The sequence below is a fragment of the Capricornis sumatraensis genome, chromosome 20, assembly GCF_032405125.1.
Source record: "Capricornis sumatraensis isolate serow.1 chromosome 20, serow.2, whole genome shotgun sequence".
NCBI lineage: Eukaryota > Metazoa > Chordata > Mammalia > Artiodactyla > Bovidae > Capricornis > Capricornis sumatraensis.
The window spans coordinates 56,345,976-56,365,947 of record NC_091088.1 but is presented as its reverse complement, the minus strand read 5'-3'; the positions used below and the strand labels follow the sequence as shown (position 1 = coordinate 56,365,947).

The following is a 19,972-nucleotide window of genomic DNA, read 5'->3' as shown; positions in this document are numbered from 1 at the left end:
AGATTTTGAGATAAGACTATTCTGGTATTCTGGATTATTCTCATGAGCCCTAAATGCAATCACGTGTATCCTTATAAAAGAGAGGCAAAGGGAGATTTAACACTGACAGAACAGGAGGCAGTGTAACTACAGAGGCAGAAATTGCAATAACGCAGCCACAAACCAAGGGATGCTGGAAACCACCAGAAGCTGGAGGAAGCATGGAACAAATTCTCACCTAGAGACTCCAGAGGGAATATGGACCTGCCAACTCCTTGACTGTTAGACCTCTTGCCTCCGAAACTGTGAGAAAACACAGTTATGTTGAGTTAGTCCACTAGGCTTGTGATAATTTGTTACAGCAGTCATAAGAAACTAATTAGGCAGTGTCAACCAAAACCCTTGTCCATACTCAGGAATTCTCCAATTCTTCTAAGTATATCCCAACAGAAATGTAAGCATTTGTTCAACCCCCCCCCCAAAAAAAAGTGTAGATGTTCACAGCAGCATTATTTATTACAGCTCCAAACTGCTAAAAACCCAATGTTCATCCACAGTACAATGCATGAACTACCTGTGGGATAATCATCCAGTGAATACTACTGCAGCTATTTAGTTGCTAAGTTGCGTCCAACTCTTTTTGACCCCATGGACTATAGCCCGCCAGGCTCCTCTGTCCACAGGATTTCCCAGTCAAGAATACTGGAGTGGGTTGCCATGCCCCTCCAGGGGATCTTTCTGACCCAGGAATCAAACCCTCATCTCCTGAATTGGTAGGCAGATTCTTTAACACTGAGCCACCTGGGAAGCTCACAATGAATACTACACAGCAATAAAGATGGGTCAACTACAAATAAACAAAACATGGAAGAATCTCACAAACACAACATTGAACAAAAGAAACCAAAGGCAACAGGACACATATTGTTCAATTCTATTTATATCAAGTTAAAAAAGAGAAAATTAACTATTTCATCAAGTGACACAAAGCTAAAAACTTAAAGAAAAGCAGGGAATTATTACTGTAAGAGCCAGGATAGTATTCCTAGCTAGGGAAACAGGAGGGATGTGATCAGGAGGGAGCACCCAACAGAAAGGGGGTGGGGACTACTGGGGTGCTAATGGATGTCTTCTCATGGGGCAGGTGTTTTACAACAGCTTATTAACTGTACATTTATGTTTTATGCACTTTTCTGAATGTTATATTTCACAGTTAAAAAGTATCTTGGTGCTGGTGGCAGTAATTTTAAAAAAATATTTATTTGACTGCACTTGATTTTAGTTGTAGCATGTGATCTTTAGGTTGTGGTATGTGGGATCTAGTTCCCTATCGAGGGATGGAATTTGGGCCCCCTGCATTGGGAACCTGAAATCTTAACTACTGGACCACTAGGGAAGTCCTGGTAACTTTTAATCAAATGAACAGGGAGCTTCCTAATCCATGAAGCCTTCCTGGGGGTCATCTGAGTCATTGGCCACTCTGGGCTGTGACCCACGGTGTCCTGTCTGGCTCCCCACCAGAAGAGGAGCGGTCCAGAGCCAGCACCCTGAAGCTACAGTCCTCTCAGGGTCCCCAGCAGGGGTCAGCCAGCCCCAGGGCCGGGCCCCCTTAGGCCTCGGGGAACATGTGAGGCCCAGCTCCAGGCACACCAAGCCTGACTCCCTAACCACCTCACACCGCCGGGGTAACCGTCGGGGGCCCTTGGGTGTCGGCCGGCACTGTGGTAGCTGACTGCTGACAGAAACAGGGCGGAGCTGACTGCATAACCACTTACCTTTGACTCTGTCTCGTCACATCCCATTCAGGAACGTTCCCTAAGGCCTCCTCGAGGAATGCGCTTTGCCTGAAATGGCCCTTCTCTGTCAGTCTATTGAACTCCTACTCGTCCTTCAAGAGCCAGGTCCCGGTTCATCTCCTCTGTGAAATCATGGCCCGCCTTCCTCTGAGCTCCCACAGGCCCCTATTTCCCTTGGCTGCAGCTCGTCTACGTCCCGCTCCAAAGAATCCTAGAGTTCCGAAGCTCTCTGAACTCCCCGGGTTGTTCTCAGAACCTAAGTATGGCCCACTTCTCAGCCTCAGGACTCTGGGAAACACTAGACGCGGGTTCCAGCAAGCCCAGGCCAGCGCTCGGGGACGTTCTGGAAGTGCGAGACACTGCCTCAAGGTTCCCGCCACCATGGACTCCCGCCACCATGTACTCCCAGCACGCACTGCGCTTGCGCAGGCTCCAGAGGCCTCAGGCTCGCGTGGCCTCGAGGTCAGGATCACTTACTTCCGGCGTGCACGTGCCACAAAATACGCCCTTCCCGCCCAACGCCCCCCCTGAAAAAAGTGGAGCAGGCGGGACCTAAATAATGGGGCGGGGCCTGTAGCGATGGCCTAAGGAATAAGGTGGGGCTGAGCGTTAACTAGGAACTGAAGTGGGAGTAGGCGTGGAGGTTGGGGCAGGGCCAGGGCCTGAATCTTGTCCAGTAAAGGGGCGGGGCCCCCAATTCCTAAATTGAGGGTGGGAGGGGAGACTCCTCGGGGCCTGAGGGAGAGGTGAAATGCAGGGGAGGCAAGAACAGGGGCTCCAAATCTTGAAAGGTCGTGAAAACAAAGCCTATTCCCACCCCAGCCAAGAGCCCTCTAGCTGAGGGTAGGAGAAAGCTCAGGCAAACCCCAACTTGCCTTCCCAACCTGCCTGCAACAGCGAGGAGAGCTGTTTTCTATCTCAGTACTTCTCTACTCCTCAGGCAAGTCACTTTCACTCTCTGAACCCATTTCCTGTCACAAATGGTAAAATCCCTACTTTACACAGAGTGGCAAAGTATTAAATAGATCTTATTTAGGTGCCCAGAGAAGATAAATGGAGACAGTCTGGGATGGACCAGGTCTTGACTCCTGGGCAGGATTCAGCTCCTGGACTTGCCACTGTATCCCTGCCTATCAACACAGGTCAGGGGTCCAGGACAGGTTCCCAGGTGCAGGTTTTCATTTCAGTTCAGTCTCTTCAGTCGTGTCCAACTCTTTCCTACCCATGGACTGCAGCATGCCAGGCTTCCCTGTCCTTCACCAACTCCCAGAGCTTGCTCAAACTCATGTCCATCCAGTTGGTGATGCTGTCCAACCACCTCATCCTCTGCCATCCCCTTCTCCTCCTGCCTTCAACCTTTCCCAGCATCAGGGTCTTTTCTAATGAGTCAGTTCTTCGCATCAGGTGGCCAAAGTATTGGAGCTTCAGTTTCAGCATCAGTCCTTCCAATGAATATTCAGGACTGATTTCCTTTAGGATTTGATCTCCCTGCAGTACAAGGGACTCTCAGGTATGCGTAGCGCATCCTTTCCCCCCAGGAAAAGCCAGCAGTTGGGAACCCCTGCCCACCCCATCCCCAGCCCTGGGCCCCTTCTCCCCTACGAAGGAAAACCCTGGATATTGTGTAAGAAACTTGAGTTCCTACAGTCTTAAACAAGGGGTGGGTAAAGAGTAAGAAGCTACAACCTCAGCTGTAGCCATAGGATACCAGGAAGAAATACTTGCCCTCAGGAGGAGGAACAGAGATCCAGGTTTTAAGATAACTGCCTAGAAGGTGTGAGGAGTGGAGAGCCACTTGGAGATGCTTTCTAGGCAGAGAGCACCGGCTGCTGAGCCCTTTGGTTTCCAAACCCTTGGAACTCTGTTGGCCTTGGGAGATAAGAAGCTGGCCCTCCTGAGGGTTAAAAATGCCAGCACTCCCCAGAACATACCAGAGCAAAGCATGTGTAAGCCTGAGAGAGCCTTTGTGATTCCAAGGCAGTATCTCCTCCTTCGATAGATGAGGAAACTGAACCCAAGAGGAGGGCAAGCCTGGGGCAGCAGCCAGCACATGATGGTCCAGCATCCTGCCCACCCTCCAGCACGACACCAGGCCAGGAACTCTGGGACTGATGCCGGCCCTGGTTCTCACCAGCTCCTTCCTCCAGCCCATGAAGAAAGAGTACAGCCCTGCTGCCCACCTTGTGCCCCATCCAGGGCAGTTTTATTGGTGCCATTGGTACAAGGCCTTGGCCAATAGCCCCAAGCCTTTGCCTCCCCCTTTTCTGAGAAGGAAGCTGGATCCTTGGCCTGGCCTCCTAGGAAACAACACATTTGGTCTGATGTGGCTGCAACACACACGTGACACCCTGGGCACAGATCTGTGTGCAAGTCTGTGTCCAGCTTCAAGGAGCAGGAGAGAGTGGAGGCCAGGTTCGTGGGTGGAGCCCCAGCTGGCTGTAGAGATGTGTGGGCAAGGTGAGCAGGCCCCTGGTGCACCCCAGCTCCAGTGCCCACTGGTGTGGCTGAAGCTCAGGGCTGAGGGACCGTATAATCAGAGATCCTGAGAGAGAAGCCTGAAGGCCAAAGAAGTAAGTGGAGCAGGCCAGGGCAGGCACCCAGGGGTGGTTTCAGAGAAGGTAATGTGAGTGCACACACACAGCCCAGGGGTGGGAGACAATGTGCAAGGGGCCTTTGGTGAGAGGGGCTATGCCTCCCTTCCTTTCAGATCTGCATGCCTGAGCCCCTGGCCTGCTGAAGCTGAAGGAACACACCTAAGGGTAGGGTAGAGGGTGGGGGGAGACCAGGAAGGAAACTCAGCTGGAAGTGGTTTAGGCCTCAGAGCCCACATCCTGTGGGAGGGTCTAGCGAGGGGCCTGGTGTCTGTCAGAGTCCACGGCGCTGCTGGAGTGACAGTCCTCTAGGGGCAGAGATGGTCGACATCCTCCCAGGGAGAAGGTAGCCCAGAGGCGAGGAGGTGGGGTCAGTCCTGCCGCATTCAGGATCAGGAGGCCTCGGGCGAGCGCTGTCCCCCCTCCTCCTCCATCAGCAGCAGGCGGCGCCGGCCAGCTTCGTAGTCGGCCTCGTCCACGCTGACCAGCAGGCGGACGGCCTCCCGGCCCACCGCCTCGCGTAGCGCCTCAGTCAGGAACACGCCCCGCAGGGCCTGAAGCAGGGCACCACTCAGGTAGTCGCCCCAGAAGGCGTCCAGGTAGGAGAGCTCGGAGAACTTGATGTCGCACACCACGGAGCCCAGGTCCCGGGAGCGCAGCACCGCGGTGGCCTGCCCAAACACGTCCAACTGCCGAGCCAGCGCCTGGGGCCGCCGCGAGGCCACGCCCTGCTCCAAGGCTGGCCCGTGCTCACAGTACTCTGCTCGCACCCTGAGCCGGATGTCTGCGGAGAACGAGGGACTGGTCAGGGAGGGGCCGCCACCCGCCCTCCCCTCCCCAACGCGCCTCAGCGTGAGTTGCACAGCCCCGGCCCTACATCCTTCCTCCTCCTGGTAACCACACCCAAGTGTGGGTGACACCCTCGCTCGCTTGGGCTTGCTCTTGCGGTCTGACCTGCTCCCTCCTGACCTGCTGGCCCTGTGCTTCCCCGCACGTGCCCCACTCCAGCCTCGCCACCTCCGTGCTCCTCCCCCCAACACCCGGCAGGTTCTGCCTGGCTCTGGCCCTCCCGTCTTCCAGCTAGGGATGGTCTCTCCCCACTGTCCGTTCTCTCCTCAGTGTCTGCAGGACTTATTCTCTCATCTCCTTCAGGTTCAAGTGCCGCCTTCCCAATGATCCTATTCCGACCATCCAACCTACCACCGCCCCCGGGCCTCTGCACTTCCCAGACCCCATTCCATTTCTGCTCCATTTCCTCCCACGGCACTTAGCATCTTCTAATCCACCCCGAGCTTTCATTCACTGTCAAGCTAATCACCTATCTGCCCCCACTGTGAGCTCCCTGAAGGGATTTTTGTTTCTTGTTCACTTGTATAGGTAGCCTCGTGGCACATGGTAGGTACTCAATACACATTTGTGAAAGAACCAACGCATGAGTAAATGGATTGGCTTTTAAGTAACCAGCCGTCCCCCTCTTCTGCCCCCAAACAGTGAGATTCATGTGGGGCCAACCATATCCTCAGCCCCCCACCCACCAAGGCAGGCACCAGGCCCAGGAGACTCAAGGCCAAATTGGGCTGGCTCTACAGAAGCAGGCGCTCTCGTTCCACAAAGGCTGCCCAGAAGGTGGGCTCTGAGCCCAGGCCTGCTGGGGGCCATTCTGCCAGGGGCGGGGAGAAGGAAACCTATACAAGGCCAGGGACAGACAGGAAAAGACTCCTGAGTTCATCATGTGTACATGGAGCACCTGGATTTTCAGCTCTGATCAATTTCCTTTCTGCTTAAGCCAGTCTGAGGTGTGTCTGTCACTTATAACCCTGCCCACATCCACCCAAATGACGTGGCAGCTCTGGGCAGGGGGTGGGACGTGGGACTTCCAAGGCCATCCCTGTAAATGTGACCTCAGGCATATCCCTTCCCCTCAGTTCAGTGGAATCACTGAACTCCCACCTGTGAATCTGACTGCTGACTACTGATACCCACTCACAACACAGGCTGCCCTGAGGATCAAGTGTAAGCTGGAAATGACAAGCAGCAGAGTCATATGAACTCATTTAATCCTCAAACGACCCTGTGAGGCAGGCCCTAGTATCCCCCCAATTTACAGATAAGGAAATGAAGGCAGATGAAGAAAAGGGGACAACAGAGGATGAGAAGGTTGGATGCCATCACTTACTTCATGGACATGAGTTTGAGCAAACTGCAGGAAATGGTGAAGAACAGGGAAGCCTGGCCTGCTGCAGTTCATGGGGTCGCAAAGAGTCAGACATGACTTAGCGACTGAACAACAAATGAAAGCACAGAGAAGTGACCTGCCCAAGGTCCCACGGACAGGGGATGGTAGCGTGACAGTGCGAGGATCAGAGGGCAGTGACCCTCCCATGCCCCAGACAGCAGCTTCAGGTCAGTGGAGCTGATCCCACCCCAAGACCCTTCAGGCACTAGCTATGTGACCTGAAACAAGTCACCACCTCTCTTGAGCCCAGGGTCTTGCCTAACCCAGGGGACAGTCCCTCCTGGAGAGGGTTATTCAGATGACCGTCCGCCAGCGGGTGCTACAGAAGGGCAGGCACCAGCAGCTCGGATGCAGGGGCACGTTCACCATTTTTGACTGACGAGGCCGATGAAGCTCTGGGAGGGGAGTGTCAGGTCCCTGACTCCTTTCACCTTTCAGAGACTGTGTCAGCCGCAGAGCAGAAAGCAGCAGGCAGGTCCCCGCTTCCCCAGGCAACTTCTCAGCACCACCCACTTCCTCCTCCCACCCCAAACCCCAAACACTTCCTCTTTCTGCCTCAAGGGGAAGCTGACCCTCTCTGCTCAAGGCCTAGGAAAACCTGCTCAGCCTCGACCCCCAGGACTTCCCACGACACGCAGGCCTGGCTCCCTCCATCCTAGGATCAGACAAGACCTCTGGGCCCACATCCTTGACACCTCTGAGTGTCTGACCAGGCCCTCAACAGGCATGAGCTGGGAAGCAGGGGACCGGGGGGGAGCAGCACCTGTCCAAGGCCACACGGGGGTGCTCAGCAGCAGAGGCACAGAGCCAGGTGGTGGAGAATGACAGACCTTGAGGCGAGTCCCGGCTCTGCCACTCTCTAGCTGTGGGGCCTTGGGCATGTGACCTCACCTCTCTGAGCCTCAGTTTCCCCATCTGAAAAACATAAACAAACAAGAGGTCCCTGCTGCACGACAGGGTCATGAGGATCAAATTAGGCAACGCATGAAGCATTCGACCCAGAGCCTAGGCACAGAAGGCACCCCAAAAACAGGAACTGTGATTTCGACACTCCCCTCTTCCCCCATGGCCCCTGCCTAGGCCCTGCGCCCGCTCACCTGGGCCCGAGCCAGTGTCCTTCCTCGTCTCCTCCTGCAATCCCAGCTCCATCCTCCATACGCTGCCCTCCAGTCACAAGGGCAGTGCTCCCAGCATAAGCCTTACTCACAGAATGAGCTGGCCATCTCTACTGCCCAGAATGCCCATCACCCACCAAGGCCTGGCTCACTTGCAGCCTGGGGCCTGCAGCCGCCCCCTAGCTGGCATCTCCCCTAATCACAGCCGGCTACTAGACCTGTGGGAGAGCCTGTCTATTCACACAGAGCCCACCGGGCACGGTCAGCGTGGAAGGAGGACTGGACCGGGGGGACCCGCACATCTCTTTCATTCTTCTGTTTGACAGGTATTTACTAAATGCCAGGAGCGCTGGGGAGACACAAGTGGGACTGGAAGACCTGTGAGCCGCAACCAAGGAGCACTCTGTGCGGGTCACACCCTGTGTGCTCTCCTGTGGTCAGTCATGTCTGACTCTTCACGACCCCATGGACTGTAGCCCGCCAGCCTCCTCAGTCCATGAAATTTTCCAGACAAGAATACTGCAGCAGATTGCCATTTCTACTCCAAGGGATCTTCCCAACCCAGGGACTGAACCCGCATCTCTTGCATCTCCTGCACTGCCTGGTAGATTCTTTACCACTGCGCCACCTGGGAAGGCCACAGCACACACGTGACACTCAGTACTTACTGCACCAAATACTCCTTTACACCTGGTGACTCTTTTGATGATGTCTGCAACCTTATGAGGCTGTGCTGCTGTCCCCTTTTTGTAGATGAGGAAACTAAGGCAGAGAGTCACCTGCCCTGGGCCACACAGGCAGGAAATGGCAGAGCTGGAATTCCAACCTAGATGCTTGCCTCTAGAGCCCAAGCTCTCAACTATCCCTAAACTGTGTGCTGCCTCTCACACAACCATACACAGAAATCTATAATTAAAAGACATTCCAAGGGTCAGGAGAGAAAATTATAGAGTGTGAGTTGTAATTTAGATCAAAATGATCAGAGACAACCTCTCCAGGAAATGATATTGGAAGTGCAACGTGAAGGAGGACAAGGAGGTCGAGGCAAGCAAGCAGTGAAAAGAGAACAGCGGCTTTCCCACAAGAGAGATCAGTGTTTGTGAAAGCCCAGAGGCAGAGCATGAACTTGGGGCATCCACAGGCTGGGGGGCAGCATGAGCGGATCACACTGGAAAAGGGTACAAGGGGACACCAGGAGCGCCCGGGCTGATTGCACCCTGGCAGGCCGGGGAGGCGGGAAGTCTGGGGTCTTCCAAGCTGACCGCACGTCTCTGCACCTCAGTGGCCTCCTCCATAAAACCACCTCACCCCAGCACCTGTTCTCATGGGGCCACTGTGAGGATGACAAGGCGGATGCAGGTAAAGGGCAGACTGAGGTCAGTGCCTGGCAGGTAATGAGTCCCCTGCAAGCAGCAGGAAGTGGCCTCAGGACAGCAAGCAGCAAGGGGGTCAGGAACAGAGCCAGGGAGCACTGGGGGAAGGCCAGAGGTAGCTGAATACTTTCCTCGGGCCAGGAACACCGAGCTTTTGCCTGCAGTCCCTCTCCACAGGTAGGAAATGCTGCCTGCCGCCAGGGTGGAGGGCAGGGCCAGGTTTTCTTGGAGAGGAGAGCTGCTTCTGCCTCCTGCACTCAAGTGGGCACCAGCACCCCCTTGGCTTCCCTACCCCACACTTCATCAGTCTCTCTTTGGGGGCAAAATGGGCCCCAGAGGGGAATGGGAGGGGCTTTCCAGTGGGGAATCAGGGAAGGTTCGAGGGACACAGGCCACAGGAGAGCAGGTAAGCCACCATGCATGCCGGACCATGTGTTGCATATGGCTGGAGGCCAGGGACGACTCTCACTCATGTCTCCCCTCCGGGAGTTAGTAATAGGAAAGTCTGGGGACCAACAGGATGGGTACCCAGCAGAGAGCAGCCGCCAGCCAGCGCTAAGGGACAGACTCTGCCCTCAATGCCAGCACCTCCTCTGGACAACAGCCCGGCCTGCCTCGGCTCCAGGTTCTTCCCCAAGGCACAGGCAGAAGTCCTTCAACTTTCCTGAACTAATGGACAGGGAGGGACAGCGGGGACACACGGCCACCGAGGCAGTAACAACCTCCGCCTGCTTCCGGAAAGAAGAGCACACCAGCACTTAGGAAGTGAGCTTGGGAAAAAAAGAGACTTCCTTGGCGGTCCAGTGGTTAGGACTCCATGCATTCCCTGCTGAGGGCGGGGGGTTTGATCCCTGGTCAGGTAACTAAGATCCTGCAAGCCGCACAGCACAGCCAAAATTTTTTTTAAAAAAACATCAAACCCAAATCTGATCAGGCCTTTCCAGACCCAACTATCAATTTTTAGGAAAAACAGACAACAGAGGAACATAGTCAGTCAATCCTATCGCAGAATGTAATTGGCAAAATCTTGTCTCTGGGAAACACAACCACACAACTACCTTCAACAAATACAATGCAAGGCGGGTGGGGGAGAAACAAGATGGGGCTGGGGGCGGGGGCGCAGGGAGGGTGAATCCGATAGATTAGGAGAGACTCAAGAGCACCAATATTTAGAATAATTAGACATTTAGGCACCGAGAAGACATTTGAAAGTAAGAAGTTACTGGGTTTTTCTTTGTGAGTTTTTTTTTGGCGAGGGGAAGGCAGGGGGCAGATGCTGAGCTGCGCAGGTTGCAGGATCTTAGTTTCCTGATCAGGGATTGAACCTGGGCCACTGCAGCGAAAGCGCCAAGTCTGAGTCCTAACCACTGCACCACCAGGGAACTCAATTCTTATCTTCTCGAGATACACAGTGAAAAATCTACCCATGAAACAACAGGACACCTGGAACTGACTTCACAACAACGTGGCTAATGAAACCATGGCCCGACAGTGGCAGAGGTTGGGTGCTGGGGGGCCGAGGGTGGAGGTTCTTAATGCAAGTCTGTCTGCTTCTGTTTCTTATCCAGAAACAGATAGGGGGAGGAGCAAACAGATTGGGGGCGGGGGGAAACGGAAGCAAAGCTCAGCCTGTCATTCAAGCCCTCCAACGCAAAGGCCTGGCCTGAGGCTCAAGGGCTCTGCAGGACAGGCCCCTGGCCTTCTGACCGCCCCCGCACACCCCTTGCTCCAGGCTCGCCAGCTTCCGCTCCACCACTGAGATGTCCCCGCTCGGGTCTCCGCTCCTGCTATCCCCTCAGCCTGAAACACCCTTCCTCAGCCATCCACACCCGCCTGCCTCTCTCCCTGTCTTCTGAGAGGCATTCCCAGACCACTCTACCCTGAAAATCCATCTAGAACTGCATTTCCCATCATTCTATATGCCCTGTCCCTGCTGGTTTCTCTCCGCAGCTGACATCGTCAGTCTCTCTCCTCCTTCTCTTAGCTTTTTCCTCCCACCAGAATACAAGCCATGTGAGGGCAGGGCCTCCTGTCTATGGGATGTGAGCACACAGTCAGCGCTCTATAAACGCGTGTGACAACCAAATGAACAAACCCGGGCTTTCGCCCAGCCTGCCTGCTCCATACCTCGGGGGCCGTCTTGAGGACTCAAGGTCCAGGAGCAGCACACTCAGCACAGCACAGTGGACGAGGGATGAGGAAACTCAGAGGTCCCGTGACTGAGTCCAGGATCCCCCAGGGCCCATTCCTCACACTCTGGGGCCCTCAGGAGTTCATTTTGGTTCAATCCCTCAACGGAGCGCAGTTGACTGGGGGGGTCCAACCCCACGGGTGGCACAGGTGAGGACGGGGCCCCTTCCTCAGGTCTGGAGGGGCCTCCTTCCAACCCTGAGACTAAGCCATCTCCATTTTCAGGGGAGAAAACCCGGGCCCTACAGGGGAGAGCCTCACGCCGGCCCCACCCTGCCTGGTGAGTCAGCAGTCAGACCTGCTCACTCATCTCCCACATCAGGAGCCGGTCACACCCAGGTTAACCACCACCCCACCCTCAGTCAAGACGCTGAAGCCTCCACCAGCAGGACCCCTCCCTGGCCTCAGATTGGCGTGCTCCAGGGAGGCAGAGGCTCTCGGGCCCCCCAGCCAGGGGGTGGCCCTAATTACCACTTGACTAGGGAAGAGTCACAACCAAGCAGCCACCCCCTCACGTGGGGGCCGTCTGGGGTCACGGCTGGTTCTGCTGGTCTGCTCCTCCTGACGGCACCCAGGACAGGTATCTGCAGCCTTGGCCATGGGGTGGCTTTGGTGCCCCAGGGCCTGGGGGGCCAAAATGGGCACCGGGAGGAGGCAGAGTATGCGCTCCCGAGGGGTGGAGGCTCTGCAGGTGAGGAGGAAGGCCCCCCGCCCCCACCGGAGGCTGAGGTCTCCTGGGGAATGCAGAGCTGCCGCCACTCCCCCTCAATCTTCCCGCCTGTGATCCCACCCCAACCCAGTCCAGCCTGAGCCTCTCACTAGCTGATACCCTCTGTGACTGAGCCTTGTCCCACTCAGAGGAAGGGATACCAGAGCAGCGTATGGGAGTGTGAGAGAGTGAGTCCTCTCCTCGCGACTAGTGAGAACTTCTCACAGGAAGGTCTTCATGAGTCTGCACAGCAGAGTCCCCTACCCCACCCAACCCAACAAGTCTGCAGGTCCAGTCAGCCCTATGGTTTATTTCCGTAGGTTCACCTCCTTCTCACCTCTCCAACGCCACTCCCCTGGGCCAGACCTCAGCCCAATCCATGTTAGTCTTGAAGCCCCTCCACTCAGGTCCCTGCTTCCACTTTGTTGCCTCTATTTCCCATGCACCTGAGAAAGCATGGGCTACCTGTGCAGCACTGTTCTAAACACTGCAAATTCTAATTCATTTACTGACTGATTTTCTAGATGGAACCAGAGTTCACCTCACTGCCATGCTAAAAGAAAAAATCCCTTGGAAAGACTTGACCTCTAGTAAAAAATCTAACTCCCATCTGCCCTGAGGCCTGCCAGGCCCAACCTCTCAGGCTCTGCCTGGCTCTTCCAATAAAAAATGAAAATGAAGGTAAGGGATTATCAGGAAAGGCCTCCTGGAAAAGGCTGCACACAACATAATCTTTGGACTATGGGTGGGAGGTAGACCACCAAGATGGCTACAGAAAGGGCAGGAATTCTGCTGTGCTGAACAGGTGCCCAAGCCGCTGCCTGCCCCCTGGGTGTCAGACAGGGGGCTGCTTCACCCGCCTCCAGTTCTACGCTGTACATGTGCTCCCTGAGGCACACACAGACACCTACCACAGGTCACTTTGCCCTCTGAGGTGGGCCGGGCTGGCTCCTGCTGCTGCTGGGGGGTGGTGGTACCCGCCCTCCGCCGCCGTCTGGCACCACCACTGGGACGGCCCCGACTCCGCCGCTGCCGCTTAGTTGGGGGAGAACCTGAGGAGAGAAAGATGAGGTAGGCTAAGGACCAGATGACAGATGGAACACCAAGATGGGAGCCCAAGGAAGCACTCAAGTCTGGACTCTGGCCTGGGAGACCCTAGGTGAGCCCCTCTGCTTCCTGGGCCAGAAGACAGAGAGTACGGACAAGTGAGCATCAGGTAGGACAGGTGAGCACACGCCACCTGGCAGTTCCGCCCTCAGATGTGACCCTAGAGAAACCCTGACTACTCACACCAGCAAACAGGCAGGACAACAGTTATGGGAGCCTGGAGCTTTGTTTATGGTTTCTAACCATGTAAACCTGAAAACAAGGTAAATGTCTGACAAAAAGTGCACACAGGAGTTTCCAAATAGATTGCTGAGTGAAAGAAAGCAAGTAGCTACAGTTTGCTACGTTCTATATAAAAAAGGAGAGGAAACAAGAATGTATACATTTTTTGCTATTTCTGTAAGATGAAACACCATAAGGCTATAAGGGAAATGAAATTGATTATCTACTGGGAGGGAAGTGAAGTGAAGTGAAGTCCTCAATCCGGTCGGACTCTTTGCGGCCCCATGGACTGTAGCCTATCAGGCTCCTCTGTCCATGGGATTTTCCAGGCAAGAATACTGGAATGGGTTGCCATTTCCTTCTCCAGGGGATCTTCCTGACCCAGGGATTGAACCCCGGTCTCCTGCATTGCAGGCAGATGCTTTACCCTCTAAACCACTAGGGAAGTCCGGGAGGGAAAGAGACAACAAAAGAAATGATACTTCTACGAACATCTTTTCTGCATACTTTAGATTTGACTTTGCAATCATGTAACTGTTTTATGACATACTCAAAAAATTAAGGCAGCAAAATAGAGCATAAAATTAAACAGAAACAAATGAATCTAAACATACATAGAATAAGTAACACACAGCAGGAGAAAAGGATTTTAAGTAACTAAGAAGAATATTGTGACCATAAACTCTTAGTAGGATATACTCTGAAAACAATTAAAAATCACACACAAAAATCTTATGTTTCATTCAATAGACATGGTTAGCACTTTCTAAATTTGAAAATGTTTTATTATTGTTGTAAAATAAAGCAAATTTAAGTCCATGTCTTAATGTTACCAAGAACCAAGATTTTCAGCGTAAGATAAAAATGTCCTTGTAAGGACTTCCCTGGCAGTCCAGTGGTTAGGACTCTGATTTCACTCCCAATGATGCAGGTTCAATTCCTAGTCAGGGAACTAAAGTCCCCACAAGCCAGCTCAGTGCAGTCAGGAAAACAAACAAAAAAAAAGGTTCTTGTAATGTTAATTTTGAAATGAAAATACTCACATGAAGTTTTATTTAAAGGCATAGTTTCTAGTCTGGTTCACTGTAACAGCCTAGATACAATGCACCTACTCAGCCCCTAAATCTTGGTCTCTAAATACCACTGCCTCTAAGAGAAACCAGGCTTCTGGAAACAGCTGATTCCAGGGCTGGGGAAGGAAAATACAGGGAACCCAGGACATCCTGCAGTCCTACCTACAAACCAAGAAGCATTCAAAGAACGAGGCAGACACATCAAAAAGACACAGGAGCTAGCCACTTTGAACATCAGGAAGAATAACTGATTCTAACACATTAAACACACAAGAATACCTGAGTCCACGCTGACACTCCCCACTTAAAAAAGAGAGGGAGGGATGGATAGAAGCAAAGAGAAAAGTAAAACTCCTTTTGAGAAAATGCCAGGTAACAGACACAGGAGAGAATCTGAAAATCACTGTGAGAACACCAGTGTAACAACTCGTTCAGGCAAAGATTTCCAATGGCTCCTAAACCCACTGGGGATGCTGCTGGGGAACAGGATAAGTGAAAATGTCATCCCACAGATTATCTACTAACCACGAAGGGAAAAATGCCTCTGTACTAAGGGCAAATACACCAGATAACCAGGTAGACAAACTTGCTCGCTCACAAAAGGAAAACCAGGCCTCCTCATGTGCTCCAATGTGAAGCTGATGGCATCAACCAAGGAACATCCTGGCCAAATCCACATAACCTGAATCTAACCGACTCTCTAAACACCATTCCCAAAATACAGAGGACAGAGGGATAAGTTAAAAGATACTGTCAGGAAATCATCAGACACATCCGGAAACAATCAGGACACTAAAAAATAAGTGGCCTGGTTAATGTCTTGAGAAAATAAAGAAAAAGGTACCTGGTGGCAGGGGGTGGGGGGGGTTCTATAGTAGAGATTAAGGTGACTAACAACGGAGTGCCCAACAACACATCTATGAGTGGATCCTGAAAGTCCAGACAGGATTGAGAAGATGTGAAACAGGGTCATTAGGATACCAGAGGATTAGTGCTCATGCCCTTTCTCAGGTATGATAATGGTCTTGAAGTGGTATCAGACAATCTCCTGATTCTCACGAGATGCCTGCTAATTTAAGGGTAAAGTGTCCTGATGCCTATAATTTACTTTCAAAGAGTTCAATAAAAAAACCCAGAGTTATACACCCACACACAAAACAAAACTGGCAAAACATTAAAATTACTGAATCAAGGTGAAAGATACGAACAAGTTTACTGTACTAATCTTTCAACTTCTCTGTATATTTGAAATTACATTTGAATGATTAAAAACTTGGGAGAGGGGAGGAGAATAGATAAATTCACTGCCATGGCACTATAACAAGACCAGTTAGAAACCCAATGTGAATAAATCTCAGAAACACATCCAATAAAGACAGCTATGTGACGGGTAACACCTACAATGTGATGCCATTTAAATGACATAAAACCACAGGAAACAACTGCACAGGTTACTTCTGGACCCAGGCTTTTGCAGCAATAAACACACAACCCCACACACAAACACAAAACAAAAATGAGACAGAATTGGGACTTCCCTGGTGGTCCAGTGGCTAGCAATCCGCCTGACAATGCAGGGGACACTGCTTTGATCCCGGATCTGGGATGATTCCACATGCCTTGAGGCAACTAAGCCCATGCACCACAACTGAGACTGTGCTCTAGAGCCCACGAGCTGCAACTACTGAGACCATCTGCCGCAACTACTGAAGCCCATGCGCCCTAGAGTCCATGCTCTGCAACAAGAGAAGCCACTGCAATGAGAAGCCTGCACACCCCAAGTAGAGCAGTCCGCACTTGCCACAACTAGAGAAGGCCCGAGCACAGCAATGAAGACCAAGCACAGCCAAAAATAAAATAAATATATACATTTAAAAGAGAAACAGACAAAATCACCCGTCAGGCTCCTTTCTTGATGGGTCAGGATGAGGTAGGTTCATGAGGCTTCAGAAGGGACACTCACCTGTCTCCCACTGACCCTGCTCAGCATTCGAAGAACTGCTTGACTGGCGACGGCGACGGCAGCTGCCCTCCATCCTCCTTGAAGAGTTGGACAAACCATAGCTATACCGCTCTGGAGACACTGGGGATGGGGCAGGGGATGGAATAAAGTATTTGAAACCTCCAGCTTCTCCCAGGCCCAGCCTCCAATTCTCACCCTTCCCCCCAAAAGATGAAAGCCTGCCCCACAGGGTACCTGAGTTCCCCAGAGGTCAAAGCCCAGACAGCCACTCCTCCTCAAACACCTCCAACCCAGTAACTGCTCCAGCCTCCCAGGATAGACACTCATCACCTCCTGGGGCCACCCAATCCACGTCTACAGCAGCACCAACTGTCAGAGCTATTCTGTAAGCTGAGTTATGGTCAAGATTCAGGCAATGCTGCCTATGCGCTCCCCACCCCCAACTACCCCTGGGTCTCCCTGAGGCCCTAAGGAGTAGGCAGGCCCCTGCAAGCTCCCCAAATCTTCTCTTCCAGAGCCTGACCTCCAGACACATTTTTCCCAAAATGCTGTCAGTTCTGCCTTAAGGTTACCCTTCTCCTGGTTATCCAAACCCCATGGGCTTACCCTGGACAGGGAAGCTCACAAACGCTCTCCCCAAACTAGCCACAGCACCTCCAGTAACCCAGCCAAGGGCTCAACAGCTCACAGCCTCAGCACACAAGGGGCTCCTCACCTGCTCAGGACTGTTCTACGAATCCTTCCCTTACAGTGGTTAAGGGCATTAACTCTGGAGACAAACTAGCAGGATTTGAATTCTAGCTGTGTTATCTGCAAGCTCCTGTGTGACACGGCTTCTCAACCACTCTCTGCCCTTACTTCCATCTCTGCTCCTGCCACACTGGCCTTGGACAGTGCCAAACTCAGTCCTACCTCCGGATTAAACAGTCTGTCTTTCCCTAGAATGTTTCCCTCTTGAGATCTAGACACTCGGGCAGTACAGCAGCCTCAGTTCAAATGTCACCTTCTCAGAAAGGACTTAACTGGTTATAAAAACTTCAGGGGGCAGCCTTTCACTCTGAAACACTCCACACTTCATACTCTCTCGGCTTCACTATTCTGTTTCAGTCTTTCCATAGCCACATCTAAAAGCGAATCATTCAAATAAAGTCATCTTCATATACTATAACAACAGTGATAACAAGTCATTCATCTGTCTCATAGTCTGATATCGTTTAATCGCTGCTCACCTCCAACTCTCGTGCAACCCCATGGATTGTGGCCCTCCAGGCTTCTCTCTCCATGGGATTCCCCAGGCAAGAATACTGGAGTGGGTTGCCATTTCCTTCTTCAGGGGATATTCCTGACCCAGGGATCGAACCAGTGTCTCCTGCATTGGCAGGCGGATTCTTTACCACTGAACCACTAGGGAAGCCCTCTATAGTCTGATACACCCACTAAATGAAAACCTCAGGGAACCAACACTTTGTCAGTCTCATCAAGCTGTACCTCCTGTTCCCTATTTCCCAGGGACACACAGGATTCTACTGTTGTATGTGGGCAAGCTGCGTAACTTCTCTGAACCTACTGTGCTTTCCCTGTACAGTGGGGACAGTGACAGGACTTCCACTTAGGATTACTGGGGTTGGGGGGGGGGCGGTCATAAGGTGATAGTGCACATGAAGAAGGACTTACTGCTATGCCCGGCATGAAGTAAGCCCTCCGTCAACAGTGGCCACAAACATCACTACTGACGTGGCCAAATTTCACAAGCTCACCCCTCCCAAAGCCATGCCTCCTCCCTCTTGTGTTTCTCATTGATACCCTGGGAGGAGGAAAGAGTGCGATGAGACACATACTGTCTGATATGGCTCTCTTCATATCAGGCACCGAGGAGGCCCAGCGAAAGCAAGGCCCTCTCCCCAGTGGAAGTCGGTCGCCCTCCCATTCCACCATACCTGGCCGATGCCGCTTGCGCGCCAGGTGCGGCAGCAAGTCGTGGCGGGACAGTAGGCGCAGGAGTTGCCCCAGCAGCCTCAGGTTGCTCTCGTCGCACTGCCCGCGGCGCTCCAGCTCCAGCAGCAGCTCCAGGCCACTGCGGGTGCGGGCCAGGCCGCCGGGGGCACCCGGGACCTCGTCCAACAGGAAGGCTAGCAGCTCCAGCTCGCACTCGGTCAGCTGCCCGCCCACCACCTCGAACATACGGTGAAGCGATAGCATCCCGTAGTAGTCCAGACACTCATCCTCCTCCCAGCTCGGGGCCGGGGTCGACCCGGTCAGCGCCATACCCGGGGGAGCGGGGCAGAACAAGCTCAGAACCAGGGCCTAGAACCCACACAGCGAGCAGGAGGCAGCGGTCAGCGACGCGGGGACCCAGACCTCAACCCCCGCCAGTGCGTGTCCCCAGCCGCGTCCTGCCGGGCAGGGCCACCCTCAGTCCCAGCCCTTGGAGCCTCCCCCCTCTGCCACAAGAGAATGGTATCGCCCGAGGTCCCCTAGTAACAGGTCCAGACGCCAGACCCCGCTCATCCTCCTACCACTCAGACTGGCCAGACCCGAGGGCCCCTGCCTAGGTGGTATGTTCCGAACAAGCCTCCCAACCGAGCAAGTGACTCGGTCCGAACAAGCCTGGGGGCCCAACTCGGGGCACCCCGCCAATCGCCCTTTGTGAGCAATACTGTCTGGACATGTTCCTTGGCTGCGTCCAGAGGTACTGTCCGATCGGCCATACAGGTCAACATAAGTGGTACCGCCCGAAAGTGACCCTCTGTCCCCTACAATGAGACCGACCAAAGCCGCCCTTCGCCCCACACAGGTGGCGCTGTCCGAATCCGACCCCCTTGCCCTGGAAGGGCGGTACCTCCCTCTCCCCAGCACCCAGGTGGTCCCGTCTACCCGCCACTGGTCGCTTGTAGGCCCTCTCTATAGACTTACCGAATCCCGGCGTCCCACGACTCCCAGGCGACGGCCGCAGCCACTTGTTTAGGATCTTTCTGGCACCTTCTCTATTATTACGCCTGCGTCACCTCGCCCCTCCTCCTTCGCCCAACTCGCGCAGGTGCGACCGCCACGCCCCTTAGGCGCAAGCGCAGAGTGAGCTTCCAGGCCCCTCCCCTGGGCCCGCCCCCAACCGTAGTCTTTGGCAGGCCTGTGCTGCGCCTGCGCAGAGCGAAAGTGGCGCCGCATCTGGGCTGGAGCTGGTGGTACCCTTTTGCAGGGTCGACTCGAGCTACAGTGCCCTTGTTGCCCCACATCACGACCTGCTGAAACTACTCATGTCATGGACTACAACCCCCTTCTAATCACAACCTAGAAGCCCACGTTACCACTGCTTTCACCTGTCGGTGGCAAAGGACCATAATCACGACCGTCCTGGCTCTGGGTAGTGCCAAGACCCCTTATGATCAGGACTTGGACTTCCCTCCATTAGACTGCCCCTTAATTCTACTGGCAACCTATACCCCATCTGTGCCATCTCGTGGTCCTGACTGGAATCCCACCTCATCGAAGAGACATTCCCCATCTATAAATTCCTCCCTCAATCAAGGCTAGGACTCTCCGTCTCATTTTAGGAGCCAGTACCTCCTTCTTGATTGCAATAGGCCCCTACATCTTGATTGTGCACTTCCGGATGGTGTC

At 53.5% G+C, this 19,972-nt stretch overlaps 1 protein-coding gene across 1 annotated transcript; it reads right to left on the bottom strand.

Moving 5' to 3' along the window:
• Positions 1 to 4,079: 4,079 nt before the first annotated feature.
• On the bottom strand, positions 4,080 to 19,368 carry DEDD2 (death effector domain containing 2). The gene is made up of 5 exons (XM_068993248.1): positions 19,268 to 19,368; positions 18,292 to 18,658; positions 16,355 to 16,474; positions 12,901 to 13,041; positions 4,080 to 5,150 (listed from the first exon to the last, which is right to left on the bottom strand). Exons 2-5 carry the CDS (start codon positions 18,617 to 18,619, stop codon positions 4,759 to 4,761), a joined length of 981 nt encoding a protein of 326 aa, XP_068849349.1. The 5' UTR covers positions 18,620 to 18,658; positions 19,268 to 19,368; the 3' UTR covers positions 4,080 to 4,758.
• Positions 19,369 to 19,972: the final 604 nt, after the last annotated feature.

Excerpts from the sequence above, each read along its gene's own strand:
- DEDD2 (XM_068993248.1), bottom strand. The coding sequence starts at position 18,619 with ATGGCGCTGACCGGGTCGACCCCGGCCCCGAGCTGGGAGGAGGATGAG. Across the intron at positions 16,475-18,291 it reads GCGCAAGCGGCATCGGCCAG|TGTCTCCAGAGCGGTATAGC; the intron begins GTATGGTGGAAT and ends CCCCATCCCCAG. Across the intron at positions 5,151-12,900 it reads AGAGGGCAAAGTGACCTGTG|ACATCCGGCTCAGGGTGCGA; the intron begins GTAGGTGTCTGT and ends CGTTCTCCGCAG.